The sequence below is a fragment of the Lepidothrix coronata genome, unplaced genomic scaffold (assembly GCF_001604755.1).
Source record: "Lepidothrix coronata isolate B3197 unplaced genomic scaffold, Lepidothrix_coronata-1.0 Scaffold85, whole genome shotgun sequence".
Classification (NCBI taxonomy): domain Eukaryota; kingdom Metazoa; phylum Chordata; class Aves; order Passeriformes; family Pipridae; genus Lepidothrix; species Lepidothrix coronata.
Window position 1 is genome coordinate 2688059 of NW_016690265.1, and position 21441 is coordinate 2709499.

General features: G+C 37.3%; 1 protein-coding gene across 3 annotated transcripts in view; it reads right to left on the bottom strand.

The window, feature by feature from the left end:
- Window positions 1-20685, bottom strand: part of POLN (DNA polymerase nu) — a 93996-nt gene extending 73311 nt beyond the window's left edge. For 2 of the 3 annotated variants that reach the window (XM_017820823.1, XM_017820825.1), the window contains exons 1-12: window positions 20574-20685; window positions 19854-19994; window positions 16750-16811; window positions 13023-13511; window positions 12375-12562; window positions 10483-10595; window positions 8564-8721; window positions 5566-5634; window positions 4086-4146; window positions 3818-3882; window positions 2951-3034; window positions 2452-2541 (exon numbers count right to left, since the gene is read on the bottom strand). In XM_017820823.1, coding sequence (XP_017676312.1) covers window positions 2452-2541; window positions 2951-3034; window positions 3818-3882; window positions 4086-4146; window positions 5566-5634; window positions 8564-8721; window positions 10483-10595; window positions 12375-12562; window positions 13023-13511; window positions 16750-16811; window positions 19854-19980 — 1506 coding nt within the window. In that variant the 5' untranslated portion in view covers window positions 19981-19994; window positions 20574-20685. Of the gene's footprint in view, window positions 1-2451; window positions 2542-2950; window positions 3035-3817; window positions 3883-4085; window positions 4147-5565; window positions 5635-8563; window positions 8722-10482; window positions 10596-12374; window positions 12563-13022; window positions 13512-16749; window positions 16812-19853; window positions 19995-20573 lie in introns of those variants that run through there. The other variant, XM_017820824.1, reaches the window with a different exon arrangement.
- Between the last annotated feature and the right edge of the window lie 756 nt (window positions 20686-21441).

Consider the following 21441-nt stretch of genomic DNA (forward strand, 5'->3'; position numbering starts at 1 on the left):
AGAATGTACATTTAAAAGCATAAGGTTTTTTCCTTGCTACTAGGGAGAGCCAAAATATTAAGAGTAACTGGTATTTATCTACTGGAAGGTTTCAGCCCACCTTTCTCTAACCAAGTCTCAGCAGTTATCGGAAAGAGAATACTGGACTAGCACTCCTGTTGCTTTGATTACAACAACAAATCTTATGTTCCAACAAAAAGATGACCTGCATTCTATTTCACTGGTCCCTCCCATCTCCCAAGGCTCTCTGTCACTCTATAAAATTACATATTAGATTATGAAACCTCCTTCTTGTTGAGTAGTGTGGGGGTTTCATGGTTATACTGTTGACATTACCTGAGATCATATATGGTCGTTCAGACACTTGGCTGAAAAGTGGTTTTAAAGGAATTTCTTCCTTTAGAAACAAATGTTACCTTTTTACCTTCCCCAGAAATGTTCTCCAGAACTTTGACTCCCATGTAAACTACAGCAATACAATTGTGGCAGCAAATCAGAAACAGGTGCAGCTGGACAGAGGCTTCTTCTGTTCCAAGAAGGAATTCCACTGCTATTATTATCTTAATAAAATGATCTTTTAATTATATGTATAAGGGGACTGAGTGGACCCTCAGTCAGTGTGCAGATGACACCAAACTGGATGGAAGAGCTGATCTGCTGGAGGGCAGAAAGGCTCTGCAGAGGGATCTGGACAGGCTGGATCAAGGGGCCAAGGCCAATGGTCTGAGGTTCAGCAAGGCCAAGTGCCGGGTCCTGCCCTTGGGTCACAACAACTCCCTGCAGTGCTACAGGCTGGGGGCAGAGTGGCTGGAAAACTGCCCAGTGGAAGGGACCTGGAGGTGCTGGTTGACAGTGGCTGAACATGAGCCAGTGTGTGTGCCCAGGTGGCCAAGAAGGCCAATGGCATCCTGGCCTGCATCAGGAATAGTGCGGCCAGCGGGACCAGGGCAGTGATTGTCCCCCTGTGCTGGGCACTGGTGAGGTCACACCTCGAATCCTGTGTTTAGTTTTGGTCCCCTCATGACAAGAAAGACATTGAGGGGCTGGAGTGAGTCCAGAGAAGGGCAACAAAGCTGGGGAAGGGTCTGGAGCACAAGTCTCATGAGGAGCAGCTGAGGGAGCTGGCGGTGTTTTGCCTAGAGAAAAGGAGGCTCAGGGGAGACCTTATTGGTCTCCACAACTACCTGCCAGGAGGTTGTAGCCAGCTGGGGGTCAGCCTCTTCTCCCAAGTAACAAGTGACAGGACAAGAGGAAATGGCCTCAAGTTGCACCAGGGGAGGGTTAGATTGGATATTAGAAAAAATTTCTTCACCAAAAGGGTTGTCAAACACTGAAACAGGCTGCCCAGGGAAGTGGTAGAGTCACCATCCCCAGAGGGATTTAAAAGACACACAGGTGTGGCACTTAGGGACATGGTTTAGCAGTCAGTGGACTTGGCAGTATTTGGTTAACAGTTGGACTCAATGATCTGAAAGGCTGTTTCCAACTAATAATTCTATGAAAAGAAAGGTGCATCCACATTTGCCTAAAGTTACCAAGAAGTCTGCAATTTGGTCCTGATTTCATTTTTAAACAAATGTTCTTGACGTATTTCTGCGCTTGTGTGGGATCATCCATGAACATCTGCATTGCTGAAAATTATCTGCTCCAACACTAACAAAAGAAAGAACTGAAGGAGCTTCATATGCACAATATTTTTTACACTGAATCTAAAGATACATTTGATCTCTTGTACAGGTGTATCAAGTATCTAAACTGTTTGCTCATTGCTTCTGTTAGGGAACAAGATTATATCAAGATCCCGCAGATCTAACTCCAAATGCAACCATTTTTACTGAAGGCAAGCCTCTCCACAGAGGGAACAAAAAAACATTAGACTGAGGAAAACTGGTGCACACAAGTAAAACACTGAACTCATACAAAGAAAGTGGTAACTTTCAATTCAAACCACAGGTATCAAGTAATTTCCTACAGAAATTAATGAATGAGTTAAGGGTCCATAAAAAGATGATAATATGGTTTTAGCCCAAATCTCCTGATGGCAAAGAGGAAGTCTGGGGTGCTATTTCCTTTGACAGCAGATTTTACATTAATGCTCTTTTCTTTGATCCGTGGTCTGTGTCACTCAGCCAGTCAGTCATTCTGAGCTACCAAAATCTGACCAGTAAGAAAGTCTCTCTCCTTTGAAGAAGATGGTCATACAGGCATTTTGGTATTAAAGTTTTTAACCCTGGTTAATTGCTGAAGTTTAGCTTCAGTAGCTAGTGTCTTTTTCCCCATCATAGAGTGCATCTTTCTTTTCTGCCATAATTATGCAAAGCATAATTAGAACAATACAAAAATAAATCAAGATCGTTAGGAAAACTTTAGGCAAATCACAATTTCACTGGAATATAACTTAGAAGTTTTGCTAAATCATGCAGCTGGTTTTAAAACCCCTCCCCATCTCACCACAGCTTCTGAGGTGGACACAAGTTGCTGTATTTCAGTTCTGTGAAGTTTCTCACACAGGGTGTGCAGCTTGAACTTATCAAATAGTACCTACAGTTAGAAAAACACGTAACAAATGTTTCAGTGTTTCAAGTGCTGAAATAGAAAGGATAATTATTTGGTGCTTGAACTTTAGAATACATGTTTCATAGTAAATAGAGTATACTGTAGAAAAGAGAACTAACACAGAATTGAAAAGACCAGATCTTTATTTCTGAGCTACTGAAACAGTAATGTAAAGTATTTATTAAAAACAAATGCCTAATTCAAACACACATCATCCAACATTGTCAGATTTATGAAAAACTATTTGTTCCTCATTAAGATCAGAAAATAAGACAATTAATATAGAAGAAAAGAATTCGGAAGTTGTAAGGACATATATGCTTTACAGTTCTTCTGTATCAATAACAATTTACAGAATGTGCACCTTACATAAATACAGTAGTGCCAATATTACCTCTCGGAGTTGGTAACTGCTGGTCAACAGGAACTGTTCTCCAGCAACTTGATGAGCTTCCTGTTCAAGCTCTTTGAGCCGCAACTATAAATTAGTACATCAGAATTATTCTGTTTACATTATTATCTTCTTCAATATCTGCTAATTCCTAGGTTAATGAGGATATTAGACTTTTATTTAAAAATGGAGAACTTGATATTATGCAATCATTGCTGACTGGCTATCAACATTTACTTTAGTAGACTGCTTATATACTCTTTAATCTGTATTTCTTCATGACCTGGGAATGGGATTTACTGTAGTAAAAGCCACTAACATTTGTGGGAAAAGAATTTAGATTACTGAAGACTATAGAGATCTGTGAGAAAAAGAGCTATGGAAATTATTCTGATAAATTAGTAATCTATGATAATCTAGTTAGATTTTATGCCACAAAATGGGATTCTCTTGTGGTTGTTTTTATCAAAGAACATGTAAGTTGTAAAGAGTGCATTGTTTACAAAGAGAGGCACTGAGAGCCACTTCTCAGGAAGGTGGCTACTGAAAACTAGGTTCAGAAAGATTCATTACCATTTTTAATCTACAACATATAACCCAAAAGGACCTGTACAATTTGCAAAGCAATTTCAGTTCTGGGGCAAGGCTAATGAAGCAAATATCTCTTTTTTACTCTCCTAAATAAAAAAGGGAAATATCCTAAAATGTAAATGTCTCTTAGTTGTATTTATAATAATAAAAATACTAAAACCCCAAACTGTTAGAGTAAAAGTGACAAAGGTTCCTTCTCTTTTTAATCAGCTATCCTCAGTAAAAGCACAAAGATGATGCTATACAATTTCAAAAAGAAAAAATAAATACAAAATTTACCCCCAGAATCTCAGATGTTTTTTTCAGTTCTTGTTTGTTCACATATATTTTGTGTGTTTCCATCACTGTAAATACAATTATACATTGAGAACATTTACAATTGACAATTCCAGTCTTACATACTTCTTAGAAATGGAATCTCAAACTCACACATCTGTCATGAGACTAAGAAAACATTTCATATTCTGATGTATTACATTCCACTTGAGCATAGTCAGCAGCTGTGTGAATATAGTGAAGATTCTTATTTTGAACTGAACTTTCATACCTGCCAGAATTTTGATAAGTGGAAGCTCCAATGTGCAAAATAAGTTCCACAAACCTTGAGCCTGTAAAGCAAGGTATAAGTACATTTGTCAGTACCAGCTAATTTTGATCTTAAAACAGTGTCATTAGGTGCATCTATTTTCCAGTGAGCAGTATTTCACCTTCTGTATATTCGCTTTTTATATGACAACACTGCGGCATGAAAATACTACTTATTGTAAATTATAGTATCTAAATGTTGTATCACTTCTTTCTGTGGAGAATAGTAACACATTTTGAAATAGTAAACATTTTGTACAGGAATACTAATAAAGATATTTAAAAAAATAATTTTTCCAAACTGTTTATTTTTAGAGCAAGCCTCATTATAATAGGACACACGGTTATCCCTTTTTATTTATTCACTTGAACAATTAAGCAACCATTCATAATTCATAACTTTGTTTTCATTAGGAAGAAAATAAAGAGATGATAGGATTATCTACAAATTAGTTACAGAGAACAGGAAGTCTGTTTTCTCTCTAACCACTGAGCAAGACTTGTCTAAAAACTCCTCCTGTAGGCTGGATCTGTGTTTCTGCACCTTTTGTGCTTCCTTGCTGCCTCGCTTCCCTGATTGTTTGTCACACTGCTGGGCCGTTAATCTGGATATCCAGATTACTATGGCTCCATCAACTAGTGGTCTAAGCCCAACACTTGCTACCATCAACTTCAAAGAAAACCCCTAGGAAGCTACAATGTACCTTCCCCCTGAGCATACCCCTACATATTCTGACACTTTTCCAGGTACGTGACTACAGGCACAAAAAAAAAACCAAACCACTAAAAGAGTTTTTGGGATGCATCCTGAACTGCAATAAGGGGTAAAACACAATAAAACAGTTCACTTGGGAGGGACCTACAATGACCTCCCACTGCCTGATCAACTGGGGGTTGACTAAAATTTAAAGCATGTTATTAAAGGCACTGTCCAAATGCCTCCTAAACACCAACAGCCCTGGGACATCGATCACCTTGCCAGGAAGCCTATTCAGAGTTTGACCAGTGTTTGGTTCACACAACCTACAGCAAAAGATATGCTGAGATTTTGTACCCAAGGAATACATAGGAAAAACCAGCTATATTATGTTGTCCCTCTGTTAACACTTTTTAGTCTGTAACATACAGATTTAAAAACACCAAAAGAAAAGTCACAATATTCTGAACCTTTCCTGTTCTCAGAATCTTCATTTAGATAATTCAGTTAACTGTTGCAGAGGAAAAGGTTCTTCTAAAGATTGAGACTATTTCCTCCTTCTAGAAAAAATGGAAAATTCAATGGCTAATTTATTTTAAATGTTGACTGCCAAAGTAAACCAGTATGGACTGAAGCACTCTATTTAACTAGATTCTAACTCGAATGAGAAATACACGACTAACTCTCTTTAATTCCTGATAATACTTCCAAAATTATTTCTGAACAACTTCTTTTTGTATCTTACCTTTAAGTCATGAGCAAGGTCCATCATTACATTATAAAGCTTCTCCAAGTTCACACCTAAGTTTTGATACTGATATAAATAAATAAAAAAATAAAACAATGATTTTACTTCTAAAATGAAAGTATTTAGAGTTCAATATTTTTTATCTTTTTTAAAAGGTATCAAATAGTAAAAATAAGTTTTCCTGTTTTTCTATATGTCTCCTGTTACATTAACATTTTAGAAATGTTTTCAGACCTCTGACAAACCCAATTCATGAACACAGAACTACATGAACATTCCAGATTTTACCTGTTCCTTCATGTACATTTTGCACAGATCACAGAGAAACAGTATCAAACTGCCTTTGATATTGAAGTCAGAGTTTCATTACTACTTGTAAAATGAGGAAAAATTCCCTGCAGTTTTCTTTCTCACATAAGAACTGTTCACTTCCTTCCCTTCTGTTCCAGAGGTGTTCCACACAGAGCCATGCTACCTCCTTCAGGTGGCTAGGATACCATTTTGAAATGCATACAGACACTGAGATTATGACTGTTGGCTCCAAGAACATACATTGCAGCAGTTTGTGAAGAACTGGACTCATGCTGGAGAAGTTCATGAAGGACTGTCTCCCACGGGAGGGACCCCACAAGGAGCAGGGGAAGGACTCCTCACCCTGAGCAGCGGCAGAAATCAACCTATGAGGAACTTGCAGTAACCCCCATTCCCGTCTCCCTGCACTGCTGGGGTGGAAGAGATAGAACTTGTGAAGGAAGGAGGGAAGGGTGGGGGAAGGTGTTTTTAAGATTTATTTTACTTCTCATTCTCCTGCTCTGATTCTGTTGGTAACAAATTTAATTAATATCCCCACTTTGAATCTGTTTTGCCTGTGATGGTGTTTAGTGAGTGATCTCTCCCGGTCCTTACCTCAGCTCATGAACCCTTCGTCATATTTTCTCTCCTCTGTCCAGCTGCAGAGGAGAGTGAGAGATTGGCTTTAGTGGGTACCCGGTGTCCAGTCGAGGTCAATACACTACATGGTCTAGTCCTACGAGTGAGGACTTCTCTCTACCCCAGACAGACTAATTTAAGCAGGTCCACACTGCAGTGAAAGTCATCAACCTGTCTCCAAGAAACCTCATCCATGCCAACCTGATCCAGAACAAACAAGATGTCTATGAAATACAGTTTGCTTGATCCCATTCTGGAGGCGGGAAAGTGCCCAGTGACAGGCTTCAACTGACACCAACAATGCTCATCAGCGAATGCAGCAATGACACAAACTGTAAGATGTTTAGCACCTGCTCCAGCAAAGGTTTCAGGGAATATGGACCAGGATCCCTTTGGCACAGCAACAAATACCTAGACAAGCAGCACATCTTCTATGCTGAAGGTGTGTGGGTGAGCAGTGAGCTATGGAATAAACCAGCAGTCATTCCAAGGGCTATGGTGGGTAGACAAGATTAGGACAATACAGAGGGAGCTTCTCTGAATTAGTGGGGGATGAGAGATGATGTATCACTTATCACAGATCCCTGTGGGAGTACAGACACCTGTTGGGAACCTGCCAGCAAGGACAGAGCAAGAAGGCTGAAGAGATAAATCTGGCTAAGAGCCAGGATTCACAGGAAGAACTGGGACTTACTGAGTAAACAGAAGAGCCAAAAAGGAAGTGTGAGAGTCCAGGTAACAAATTAAGGAATAAGGAATGGGGGGGGGAATAATCACAGGATGTTACAAGGAGGCATTAACTTGGACTTGAGCGAACAAGTCAGCAAAAAGGTTGGGGCAAGGAAACAAACTAGACCTGACGCAGGACAGGAAGGAAATATTATTTCAGTATTTAACTCAGAGCTGGGAATCAGGATGACAAAGTTGAGAAATGATAACTAAGAACAGATGTGATATCTGAAGAACAAAAGACTGAGTCAAGCTAAGGAAAGAGACAAGACTAAGGATGCTGACTCACAGGAGGGCCATGACATATAGAAATAACCAACAAGTTTATAGTTTCTGCCTGTTTGCCTGTCCATTCCCTACACTAATAGCTTAATGCATGAAGTAGCTTCTGAAGAACTGCAGTTTACAGCCAGTGTTTTAAAGCAAACTGGCTCTGGTTTTCTCAGAAATGTCTATACTAACAGGTACGTGCCGATACAACGACCTCTGTCCGTGCTCTGAGCCCACTTGACATTTGGGGACTTGAATCACAGAAGTCCTATAATCATGCTGCAGTATCTGGTCTGAACAACCAAGGCCTCAGAAAAGTGAACAGTTTCAAAAAAAAAAAATCATTTAGGTTGCTGTACATCATCTTATCATTCAAACAACTTCTGAAGGCCACAGTAAATCACCATGGCCCAAAACACAGATATCAAAATTTTATAAAATTCAGTAAATATGTTTCAACAGGAATATAGGAAGATATTCAATAGGATAGAGGAAGAAATTTCTATAGTGCTGGGGATAACATCTCAAAAAGTTTATCACACATTCTCTCTTAATGAGAGAATAAAAATTCAGATCTTTTCATTCACATGCTTGGAAGTTCACATTTGACTCCTGCTATTCCTCAGCCTATGGTGTGGTGTCTTTACCAGCTATGAAATTTAGCAAAATTTTAATAATAATCAACTAAATATAGTCTACAAGTTCACAGGAACTGGAAAAGGCAGCATTAGACATTTTGGAAAGGATAGCTGGAAATCATTTTGCAGGGAGGTGGAAAGAAAAAAGATAAGATTATACATTAATATTGTTACTGAACATTATGGTTTTGAAAGAAAATTTCACAGCTGTCTCTGGAGAATGAGATCCCATCTTGGTAGAATGCAGTGGAACCTTCCCTTCTTCCCTTTCTTTAGATTTCCAACAAGTAGTATTAATAGAATAATTTTCTCCCATTAGAGAAGCATTATCTATCTTTTCATGCAACATTTTGTAGGCAAAAGCAATTCTTTTATCATTTCCTTCCCCTTTCAACCCAACCACAAACAACTGAAAACGAGCTACTTACAGATGCATTTCTCAAAGTGCCTGTATCTGTATTTTCTGCTCCCTTTGAGAAAGGCTTTTCAAAATACTTCTGTATTAAAGATTCAAAGGAAGGAACTGTGTCGCTGGGGTTTATCAGCCATGCTGCAATCCTTGGATCCAACACAACACTATTGGCAACTACAAGAATAAGTTATTTCTAACAATCAAAATATTTATATAACCCCCTATACTAAAAAATACCTCTAAAGTTTTGCCCATTTTTCCTGTGCCCACACTTCATAAAAGAACAAGTATTAACTCTACAAAAATGTTGAATTCACAGCTGTAACAAATAGTCAATATCATGACTACACAGGAGTAAGATCAGTATTAAATATTTTTGAAGAGGGTTATTTTGTGAGGTTGGGGTGGGTTTTTTTCATTGGTTGATTTTTTCAAGTTTTAAAATATAAGTAAGCCTTTGGTTCTTTAGATTTACTGTTAAAGCCTCTCTTTCTCATCACTGGAAGACTTCAAGTTGAAGTTTTTCTTATGAGTGTCTCCCACTGCTACACTTTGTGGTTGTTAACTTGATCCACCAAATTGCCAACGGGGATCAGGGAGAGATTTGCACATGGGTGCACAACACATTGTTTCCAACAACCAGAACCTTTTGTCCTGTAGGATCATAAGTGCTTACACTGCACTTTCTCTCATGTTCACATAGATGGATAGCAGGGAGCAAGCCCAATGCTGCTTCAGTTCCCTCTGAAATACAGTTTCAACATGTGTACTGTAGTACTACAAAGACCAGGAAAAGCTAATAACTACAATGCTTTGTGATATATTCAAAGATAAATCCAAGTACCCTCTTCAGTAACCCCTAAGTTAGTTCAAATGATGACCCACGGGTACATTTATAGAGAACTCCGTGCTACACAACCTTACAGACTCAGTTACCTGAAAGCAAACTTTAACGTGTATAACGCAAGTTACAGCTGCAGGACTACTCTAAACAGAATTTTTAGGGGTTTTGTTTGTTTTGTAGGAAGGGTTTTTGTTTGGTTTCTTTTCCATAGCAGAAATAACATGTGAGGAACTATCAACTTCTGAAGTTTAAAAACCTAGACAAGAATTCTTCTGGTTATTAGAAACTTCAGATTCAAATTCCATGCACCAGCTAGTATCTAATCTAGACCTAGTACTGCTTGTGTGTACAGGTTATAAAACTATCACTACTGGCAGTACCATCATGACATTTCTTCCCTCCTTTCCCATTCCCAGTGCTGTTTTATGTAGATCTTCCCACCAGATTTTAAATCACCTTCAGTTTACTGTGATTTACTGATGAAACTTTTCAGATGCTGAACACAAGCTGACAAGACTCCATAGAGGAAGCCCTTTCTGAAAGGTCACATTTACTTTTGTAACTCACTCAGCAGGAATCTGATACATGGAACCAAAGAGGCATTATATCGACATCTTATGCCTTCTGTTCGTAGTTGCTTTTAAAGCCAACAAACAAGTCTTATTTGTTCCTATCAAAAAAACACAAGTACTCATTCAAATAATTCCTAAGTCTGACAACTGTGAGCATCTCTGGGATTTATTTTAGCCTTTCCTTTGAGCAGAGGAAGCTTTTTACTAGGGGATATGAAACATGAAGTAGTTTGACCTTTTCAGCTATAGTCAGGATTGCGTCGAGAGCTTTTGTTTCCACTGGAAGCTATCCTTAAATTACTCAATGATTTGATTCCTACTCTAAGAAGAAATACATCATCTTCACATGCCAAGCCTCTGGACACATCCTCCCCAAGAGGGATATTCTTCTCCATGGTACTAAACTGTTTTTCAATATATTATTTAGCTACCAATGTAGTTATTTCTACACCCAGGGATTTTAACAGAGACATCAAAATCACCGAGATTATAGAATGAGATTGCAGATTCAATACTCACCTTGTTTCCAGCTGATTTCATTACCATAAACTTGAAGTAGAGTCCTCAGGAAATCTTTTGCATTGAAGCAAATTATTGGAACTTTGCACTGTAGCATTTGAAACAACACTTGCCTGCACAGAAGTAGTTCATTAACACACACTATATTGCTACTACATTTAGTGAATCTATACACTTTATTCATTTAATTAGCACCTAATACTCAACAGTTAAACCAAGACATTTCCTTATTCCTATAAGAACAGAATATTGCATTTTGAATATTAAACTCTCAATTTAATAATACCTGAAGCCTCATTCTATAAGAAATTAAACATCCTAGCAGATATGCCTTATCATGCATTCATAAAGAAAACAAATCCTCTCAAAGTAAATGCAACCTTAATCCAAAACAGCAACTGGCATCCCTGTAATATGTATATCCAATCAATATCAATATATCCAAATAAGATCACAGAGGTCAAGTCACTGTGGCACTGTAAAACATTGATTTAAAAGTTACTAGGCAATTTAAATTACCATAACTGCCTTGTGTTAGTACACTACTTAAATCTAGAATGTTTCATCTCTGTCATTTATTTCCATATCTTTTCAAAATGTCTATAATTCCCTCATTCATGCTATTTTAAATAGATTTTACCAACTATATATATCAGTATGTAGATTTAATAATTACGTGTATATTTTTTTAATAAGTTCCATTTTGGTCAATATAGAAAAATAGTATTTTTTAATGGAACATTTTTGATGGTATGAAACCACAATACCAAGGGTTTGGACATACTAGAAATCACACAGATCCTAAGCTATTATTGTATGCAGTATAGATCCATTATTAAACAACTGCACCATTCTTACAAGAAATAATTACCTATAAGATTCATCTAATACCCTTATTCAACTTATTATTTCTACTGTTCACATGTACCTGTTTAATTGACCTGTTATTCTCAATTCACAACAACCTATATTCAAGCTGACAACAAGACATTAAATTAGTTGTCATGTAACTCTAATATTACAGCTGGAGAAGCACAGGTAAGCAAAGTGACTGGTTTCAAGTCCCAGTGGAACAGTGGCAGAGATTCGACTAACAATCAAGTCCAACATCTTGAAAATGAAAGCTTTGTAATTTAATAACCCCAGTTCAGCAGTTTACAATTAGGCAGTTAATACTGAAAGTCATAAAATAGTCTGATGAATTTTTAACATGCAACTATTACACCTAAGAATCAGATTCAGTTCTCATTTCTCCCTTTATGGGATACAATTTCCAAGTTAATAGGAATAAAAATGGATTTGGGTTATAATAACTGGAAGTTTAAAACATAATCCAACTTTTTATTGAAATTTAGTCCAAGTATTAAACAGATACATTAAGCGTTTATTCTAAAAATTATATTGCATTATTACTGAATATTAGTAAAACTTCATTTGGGATCTCAAAAGCCATTTAAAAAACCTGCCCTAAAAAGACGAAAAAATATTAGCATAGCTCAAAAAGGGTGCTTACTGCAATAATGCCCATCAAAAAAGTACTAGATAAGAAATGCAGTTGAGGAAATGGAAGATAAAAACCAAGAAAGATAAACCTGAAAGAAACACATTCTTTGGTGCCATACAGCTTTAGCTGTTCATAAAGGACTTCCAAGGCAAATGTAAACAGCTCCTAGTTCTGCAGGGCTGCAGTTAAGTGATATGCTGAGGCCAAAGGAATAGTCTACTCTTATTTGGTTTAAATTAGCCCAGACTTGACATGGAACTAATACAGCGAATATGAAACTCAATGAGCTTGACACGTTAAGGAGATTAAGCTTGTGCTCTGTAACCAACATTACTGCTGCTAAAAGCATATGTAAAGCAAAACAGTATTTTTTCCTACATACTCTCACCAAGAAAATTTCACGTGAGCCTGTTCTTGTTCCCAGAGAGATGATCGTTCAGTTTTTAAATAAATTAATTTATCATTTTCCTTAGCAGCTTTCCAAGTACAGCCAGCTGAAGAGTGGCTGGGAGGGAAAGGGTGATCGGTCTGATTCTTCACTAGCACAACGACTCCTTTTACTGATGAGGTTGAGACCTGTTAAGTGTAATTACAATAGTGTTTCCTCTGACAGATCTTGAGCAATCCTACAAAGAATAGTTCCCAAATATTTTACAAAATGAAACCTATTATGTACACTGGAGTTACTACATACACCATTGACACAGTAGAGGAGCAGGCAAGTGTTTCCATCTTGGAACAAAAATTCACAGTGACAGACACAGTAGAAAGTAGAAAAAAATATTCTAATTCAGTTTAACTTTAGAGTACACAAATGTCTGGTTAGCCCAAGTGGTTTCATTTCCTTTAAGTTTTACTTGGTAGCTTAAAATAAAATGTAGTCAAAATATTAAGGTTTACCCCATTTTACATGTATATTTTGGTAAGCAATACACAAATGGGGTTCCTACTAAGCATGGGTTTGTGTTTGTCAGTCACATGCACATTCAAACAGTTCTATAGAACTGACTCTAAACAAAGCCAGTCCTTCACTAACCTGTTCTGAGCTGAGCTGCGAAGAACCATCTTGAAATATCATAGTAGTTACAAAAGCCACTGCCTGTTCTAGAGTTGCAAGCAGTTCTCTTTTTTCTTCACATCCCAAAGTGCTAATATCACAGGGATAATTTTCTGAAGTCTCTCTTTGTCCAGAGCTAAGGTTGTATCTTTTTTCATGTGAAGAAGTGCAGGTCTCTACATGTAATCTTCTTGTTTTCTCAGAACAACATGTAGACACATTTTGCTTTCTTTTAAGAGGAATAGTTATTTTCTTTTCCCCATCCTTCAGCTTTTTTGCTTCTACTGAAAGATTTCTTTCTTGATATCCCCATGTTGGCAAGTCTGAATCCTGGTAACAGCTCACTATTTTGGTATCTTGACAGCCAAGCATTTCATTGGTATGCACTGTCCTGACTATCTCACCAGCACTACTTTTTTCAGGACTGGCAGATGTTTTTAAAATGGCAATTCTGGAATCACAAACCTCCTGGGAAAATTAGAATTTTTTTTTAGCAAAGCAATTATTCAACTTATGAAGACAAATAAAAAATGTGATAATTTACATAACCTTTGAAGAAATCAATATTCTACGAAAAAATGTTGATACTAACAAAACAGTCAGTTTAGGGCAACCACATTACATAAACCAAAATTCAAGTATTTATCAGTAGAGATTATTTTGTGGACATATACTGTTTACATCCACAACCACTGCTGTTTTTTTTTAATCTTAGTCCAACATTAAAAAATGGCAAATCAACAACTGTAAGATGCAGTGTCCTGACTTCCATAGTGATGAGGTTATTAGTGTCTGAGAGAGAAGAGACCATTCATCTTCAGCTTCAATATTCAGAGCTTTTTTTCATGACAGCTTAGTTTCTTAAAGAACTTTTGGCAAGGAACCTTAATGATTGCTTTGGAAATCCAAGTACAGGAGTCAACTGGATCTCTTTAAGCAACTTACAGGAAAAAAATACATATGAAAGCTGCACTGTGGAAGGTGCATGAATAAGCACTATATTCTATTGTTTAATCCACTATAGCCAGAGCAGTTTTCCCACTCCAGATAGTCCTTGGATCCCTTTACAGCAGCATGCTACTAAACAGCATTAAGCAAGATGCTGCATGGTAATGTTTTGTTTCTAATCCTTCATCCTTATTTCCTTCATAAATTTCCTTGTTATCATAGAATCATAGAATCATAGAATAGATTGGGTTGGAAAAGACCTTCAAGATCATCAAGTCCAACCCCTGATCCAACTCCAATTACTATATCATGGTACTAAGGGCCACTGGCCTTAATACTTTCTTACTGTTTATTTTGCTACTTCTTTCTACAACCGCCTCAGCTGAGACAGATCCTCTGTCTTGATTTCATAAACAAGGACTCTGGAACGGTAACCGGTGACGTCTCAAGATTCCCCAAGGTGAATGTGTTTAACTATTTACAGATCACACAAAGTTGTATCTTCCCTCAATACTCTTTACACCTCGATCACCAATAGGCCTTAGAGGAGCCAGCAGGCTTTCTACTTCTGAGGCATTTGGAAAAATGATGTGTAAGTGATGCATTTGCAAGCTGTTCCTCCAAGTTTATTTGGACTATACTATTGTATACTTCATCTAATTTAGTCAAACAAGGCAAGTATAAAAGAATACAAATGCTGTTAAGTTCATGTTTTTGCATGATGACATTTTTTAGTAGTGTCCTTCATACTCTTGGCCATACTACCTTTTCCTGCACAGATTTTAAATCTTCATTTAAATGAATTTAAATGTATTCATTTTAAATCTTCAGTATTGTTTTGAATAAATCCCTATGTTACCTACACATGTTCTGATTTTGGAGGGCAATTCTAGATACTTTCTTTTAAAAAGCTCCTTCAATTTTATGTATTTTTCTTTTTTGAAATTAAGCATCACTGTCTTATCTATCTTTTAATGCCTCAGAAAGATTACAGTCTTTGTCAGGGCACCTTTCAGCAGGAAGATTTTGAACCTAATCTCACACAAATTGAAATAAAAACCCATTTCTCTCCTGAGTTCTTTCTAAATGTTCCACAAAGCAGTTGTCTCCTCATTTTCAGTTGCAGCATCATGCATAAATTTACCATTCACCCACTCCATTGAAAAGTAACTGAAGCCTCTCCAAATTACTCTATTTTCAGCTCTCCCAGCCCAGTCTCCTTCAGTACCTCTGCTGTCATTACCATTCCAAAAACTAAGGCTTCCTCACTTCAAAAGAACCTGCAGTGCAGGGCTCCCTCCATTTCCCAAGATGACAGTTTTCACTGATCAAAGGATACTGTCCATCTCTATCCAATCTGGATAGATTAAACCAGCCAGAATGACAAAGTCAATAAGTTTGGGGGTTTTTTACAGTTTTGCAATATTCCTCAACCCAGTTCTCATATACCCAAACCTTCCAACTACGGAGTCAAAGGATGAAAAAGGCTTAAGACTGCTTGAGATCATACTTCACAGGATCAACTCTACAGGTTCTAAGTAAACAGAAAAAGGAAGCTAATTAAGCTTTTGCCACTACCAAAATGAATAGTGGCTGTTCTCAATGAAGACAAATTAAATGGACTTAGACAATAATAATCAAAAAGTGGACACTATAAAGTTACCAAAAGTGGAAAAATAATATGCTTAAGAGCCATAGAAAGACAACTAATTCACTCAAGTGTATTCTCCAGTCAAACTGCAAATAGTTTTATCATTTAACACAGCAGAATTTGAATTATGACACTCCAGTAATTATAAAATCAGGAATAAGCAATTCTCTTTTAAAGGTTAAAAATTAAGAACAAGGCAATTTAATTATCCAGTCAGAATAATACAGGGAAAAACAGCAGCTTCCGCAAAGAACTGATCTCCTCTTAGAAATAATGACGTGGTTGGAAGTAGAGAAAACTCCCAGGATGTAGTTTCAGCATTTATGTCAACGTAGGAAGATTTCACTAGATGCAGCTAGTCAAAATTAGCATCTCATCATCACAAAAAGGGGTTCCACTACTACCCATGTGCACCCACAGCTGCATGAGCATCTATAAGCCAATGTAATTTGGAGGAAGCTATCCCATTCCATAAAAGAAATGAGTTTTCTGCATCCTGAGCAGCCTGAATGGACTTGCTGAAGTGTGCAACATGCACCAGAGTCAGAGTAAGTAAGGCTGTGAAACTTGCAGCTGGGACAGGAGTCCATTTGCAGCATCTGCAGCTCATCGATCGACCCAATGGATTTTACACTCAGGGCCTGAGCTGGGGCTGCTGCAGTTTCCCACTCCCACTCTTGCCCTGGCTCTCACTCACATGCACATCAAGCCAAATTGAGAGAGATGATTAAACCCAAAATTTAACTTCCTAGTACAGAGTAACTTTTCATCTGAATCAGCTCACTTTATGATTATGTGCTAGCGGTTGTCCAGTGACAGAAGTCTGAGAACATTTTTAAACCCTGGTAGCTGCCTGAATGCAGCAACCTCATTTCTGATCACTCTGTCATAAAAAAACAACTTCCTGTGGAAAGGGTAACAGAAGTGGGGCCAAGACTCTCATGGGTAAATACATGCCAAGTGCAAAATAAGACAGGAAAAGCTACCTGAACTACGAGTGTATAAAATATATCATGATAAAGCTTCTTATGGAAGAACCAGTGTATAACTTCAAACCTGCTATAAAAAGACTGCTTTTAGTGGTTTTCGATCTTACAAAATGCTTGCCTTTTCATTTCTCAGATGTGCATCCTTATCACCTACTTTATTTTCCTTTGTCTTCTCTATACCTTTAAAAAAGAAGAAACAATTTACAATACAAATGAATCTGTAAGCAGTGCACATAACTTAGGTTACATACAGAGTACTATTACTGACATTTTTACCAAACCTAAACCAACTGTATTAAAATTTTCCTCGACAACCACTTTATCAAATTAATATCATTCATGCTTAAAAGGGCCCTGCAGGTTCTGAAATATGCATATGCAAAAGCCTTCTTTGTCACCATTAAGAAAAAATTAATTCAAATTCCCTACAAAGCATACAAACATTTTCCACGGTGCTCAGAAGAGGCATTGCTGTAATTCCACAAATAGGCGTATTTCCTTCTTTCAAGAAAACACAAACCATTTTGGTCAAAATAAAGCTTGTGGTGTGGGCATGAAGAAAAAAAACCAACCAAACCCTACAAACATTTTAACTGTTTTCTTGGAATTAAGCAGTATTATTCCACAATAACATTGTTCTATAAAGCACTATTTGCATATATGACTTTAATATATCGTGCCCTACAGCGAACCCTGCAGGGGATAACTTTTTCACGTTGTTCATCCTGCAATAGCACAGGTATTGTAAGACCACACAAGAACAGAGAGCAAGGGGAAATTCAGACCTACAAACTGACAGAAAGGTAAGGTGATACCAGCTCCAGAAGAAGTGGGATGGCCACCCATGCTGGGTCTGACACACCCAGCCAAAAGACACCTCATGGACAAAGTATGTATTTTGTCCCCCCATACTGAGTACAACAATAAACTGATGTTGTCAGCTACCAATTTGCATTACCAGCAGCAAGACACTTTCTGAATCTCACATACTGATGACCAACATCAAACAAAGCATAAAGTGACCTATTTCTATTTACTAAAACTGTTTTTAAAAAATTTCGTCTAGGCAAATCAAGACCCTGTACTTAAAATACTAAAAAAAGCCTTTTTCAGAAGAAACTAAGCTTATCATTACATGTTGGTGTAAGTGTATAATCAGCCATAAATTTATCTCCAGCTCAGACTTCTAATCTGAGCTGTTAGAACAGTCAACATGGCATAGCTGTATTTGTAGCTTTAAACATTTTAGGTTTGGTTTTCTTGACACTTTCTACAACAATAAGATTATAAATTAAGAACGATAGTATCTGAGTTTACATTCAGTGCTTTTAATTGTTTCACAGCAAGATACTTTTTCTTGACAAATCCACCCTCCAGAGAAGATGATGAGGATTACATTTCTCTCCTCCAGCACACAGCAATCAGTATGACAGATCGAAGAGAGATGCAACTTCCGATTTCTGATTTCTGAATTACAGCAAAGTATCACCAGATGGCAGCAGAAACCTGTCCTTGCCCTCCAACCCCTTAAGGCTTGATGGAAACATTACAGTTCCACTGCCAAGATAACCACAGAATTTCACCAACTAGGTCAAAATTGTGGATCTCTGTTCTATTTGAGCCCAATATTTACCTTCTAAAAGACAAACAGTTTTTCCATTAAGTAGAATATAAAAATCTACCAATAAAACACAGTTCAATACAGTTTGAAACAGACTGAATAACATGGCAGGTTTCTGTTTGGTTTTAAGAGAGGTGAACTTTTTCTTCTTTCCAGATCCACACCAAAGCTATATAGATAAAGATATATAGATAGATATGCAATTTCCTAAGAGCAATTCAAATAGGTCTGTTAAACCTGTACACTTCAAACAATTGTTGAGTAATTACTGCATGGAAAACAAGAGCAAGAAAATCTTTTCATGTGACCTGCTGCTACAAAATGCTTATACTGTTCTTTCACTCCCCAATAAACAGGGATTTAGCAGCACTACAAAGACAACCACAAGCTCATTTGGTCAAAGATACCAGACACCTTCATGGTGTTCCAAAAAAAATAAGGATCTGCAATTTTACACCTTGAGAGAGAGTGAATGGATCAAGAGCAGACAACAAAACTGTGTTATTGCACAGTACTGAGACTTCCCCAGTCTAAGAGAAAAAATATTACTGAGAAAAATTAAGGCAGGGAAAATTACAAGGTAGCAGGAGAAGTAGAATGGCAATTAAACCAAGGTTGAAAAGAGATCTGATTTTGTTTAAAATCATCTGGGTTTTGATCCCAGATGTACCATGTACAATGTACCATTTTAAAATGAACTTATCTCTTCAAATGTGTATCACTGACTGACAATGAACTCCTACCCTTGTCACTGCTGCACCACCAGGCTCCACTGATCCAATACTTTACTACTGAAAGAGGGGCCTGAACCATAATTTATACAAAACTGAGCCTGCAAAAACCATGATGTACACAAGAACAAATCCCATCATTTAAATAATATTCCAGGATCTAGTTCTCAGGAGAAAACAGACAACTGGAACTGAGCTAAACTCTAACTTTCTATCTACTTCCTTCCAGAGCTACCAGACTGACAGACTATGACATGCAGAGAATTGAGAAAAAAAATTACATCTTGCAAAACCTCTCTAGCATCCACAATGTTCTGAGTAAGATTTGCCCAACAGAAAGATCTGCTGAGGCACTTGTATCATTACCTAATTTGCTCTTTCACTGGGACTTTTGTTCACTCTTCCTCCTAGAATTTCACAAGGAGTGCATTGCTAATGAACACGTGTTTAAAGCACAGACATGAGTCTGGAGAGTTCAAGGGCCACCTGGTGAGCTCCTAATACCTCTAGTGATCTTCAAATATCTAGTCCAGAGTCATGTTCATGTATACATGTAATTTATTGCATTTAAGAGTATTAGTTAAGTAACAGTTTGAAATTCTCATCTACTTCTACACCGCACAGGAACAGAAAGAAAAAAAAATTAAATTGAGGGTACTGTTCCTTGCACTCACATAACATCATTTAATCAGAAAAGTCCCAGAAAATGTCAGAGTTACAGCTTAATTCCTTTTCTAAACCTGTAATCCTAAAACCTCACCTTTTTTTTTCCCCATTTAAAAATAAAGACTAGAGGTTTGATATTGTTTTGTTTGTTTGTGTTTCAATTTTTCAACTGAAAAACACTTAAAAAGGCTAAGACTTACTCACTCTGGTTATTTTCTCTGTTTGTCTGAACTTCTACAGGAATAGACTGCAGAGCTGTCATAATCCTCTGAGCAGTATCAGATAAAGGCACTTTAGAAATCTCACATCCTATGTACATGTACCGCTCCATTTTTAAGATTAAACCTACATGCAGAACACACAAATTATCAATTAATCACAGCCACAAACAATCCTCACTTATATTCTGTTGAAAACACAGTGAACGTGTTCAGCCATTCATTCTCAACAGAAAATTACATTTCCTCCCAGACATGTCTGTTAGCAACATATTGTAAATAAAAATGCAATAATTTTTCAAGACTGGTATCTTCGAAACAGTGTTTTAATACACTAATAAAAAAATCAGCACTCTTAAGTACAGCTAATTTGTACCAGAAAAAGAAAATCAAAAAGCAAACAAATCAAGAATTTGATGTATGTCTGACATGCTTTCCCCCCTCAATATCTTTAAACCAGTCTAGCACATGCATACACTTACTTTATTGGTTCTTGGATTTTATTAGGAAAAAAACAACCAACTGTCAAGTAACTGCCAAAATTGAGCCAACACAAGATGAAAGAAACACACATTACTAGCATGGTATACAACCATTAATTATGTGCTGTTTCAGAAAATACTTATCATAAAAGACCTCTGTTTCCTAAATTTTGTATAATTGAGGCACTCAAGTACTGTTATATACAAGTAACTAAAATACTTACTACAGTTTGTCAGTTTGAGAAACTGGTCAGCAACATCTACAGTCTCTACAAGCTTTGACCACCACTGTTGTCCTAAACTTTAACCTTTTCTGAAAAGGAGTAGCTTTTCCAGCTGACCTGGCCATATTCTATAATACATACAAAATACTTGGAAAATTCTTAGATACAACACACATTGGAGAATCACAAATAATGGTGTCCATACTGATGCCTTGTTATTTTACAGTTAGACTAGAAGAATGCATAAAGCTTAACAAAAACACAGAAGAAATATCCAACATTTTAAAAACACTTAAAGGATCCAAGCTGTCCAAGTCAGTCACTCCACCAAAAACTGCTGTTTACTAAATTATTCCTATACAAGGTAGCAAGTGGAGTCCTGCTACTCTGGTCTTCTCACTAAATTCAGATCAGGAGTAGACTGTCAAGTTTAACCATCATGCAAACAATAGTTCCTTTGCTTGCATGGAAATATTTTTCTTAGCTCAAGACCACAGGCAGATTGCAGCTTTGAATACTTACAAGTGCAAACATTTGTATTTCGATTCAAAGAGGAACATCCATCCTGCTGCATTAGAACTGGCTGTATCCATCTAGCTCAAATTAGTAAGTGTGTGAAGGAAAGTGAGAGAGAGGCAGAATGCCTTTCTTTTCCCTGATGTTCCAGGAGTCAGAAATATCATCTTTCCCCACACACAGCTCCTCCTAACTTTTATAATTAAGAGCAACACTTCTTTCCTACACGGGGCTAAAGTGCTCCCTGACTTCTCAGGGTGGGAAGCAGCAATCACAGCCTCAGGGGCACATCAAAATGAGAACCCAGCAGACTAAATATAAACAAGACACTATGCCTGAGAACAGGCCTAAA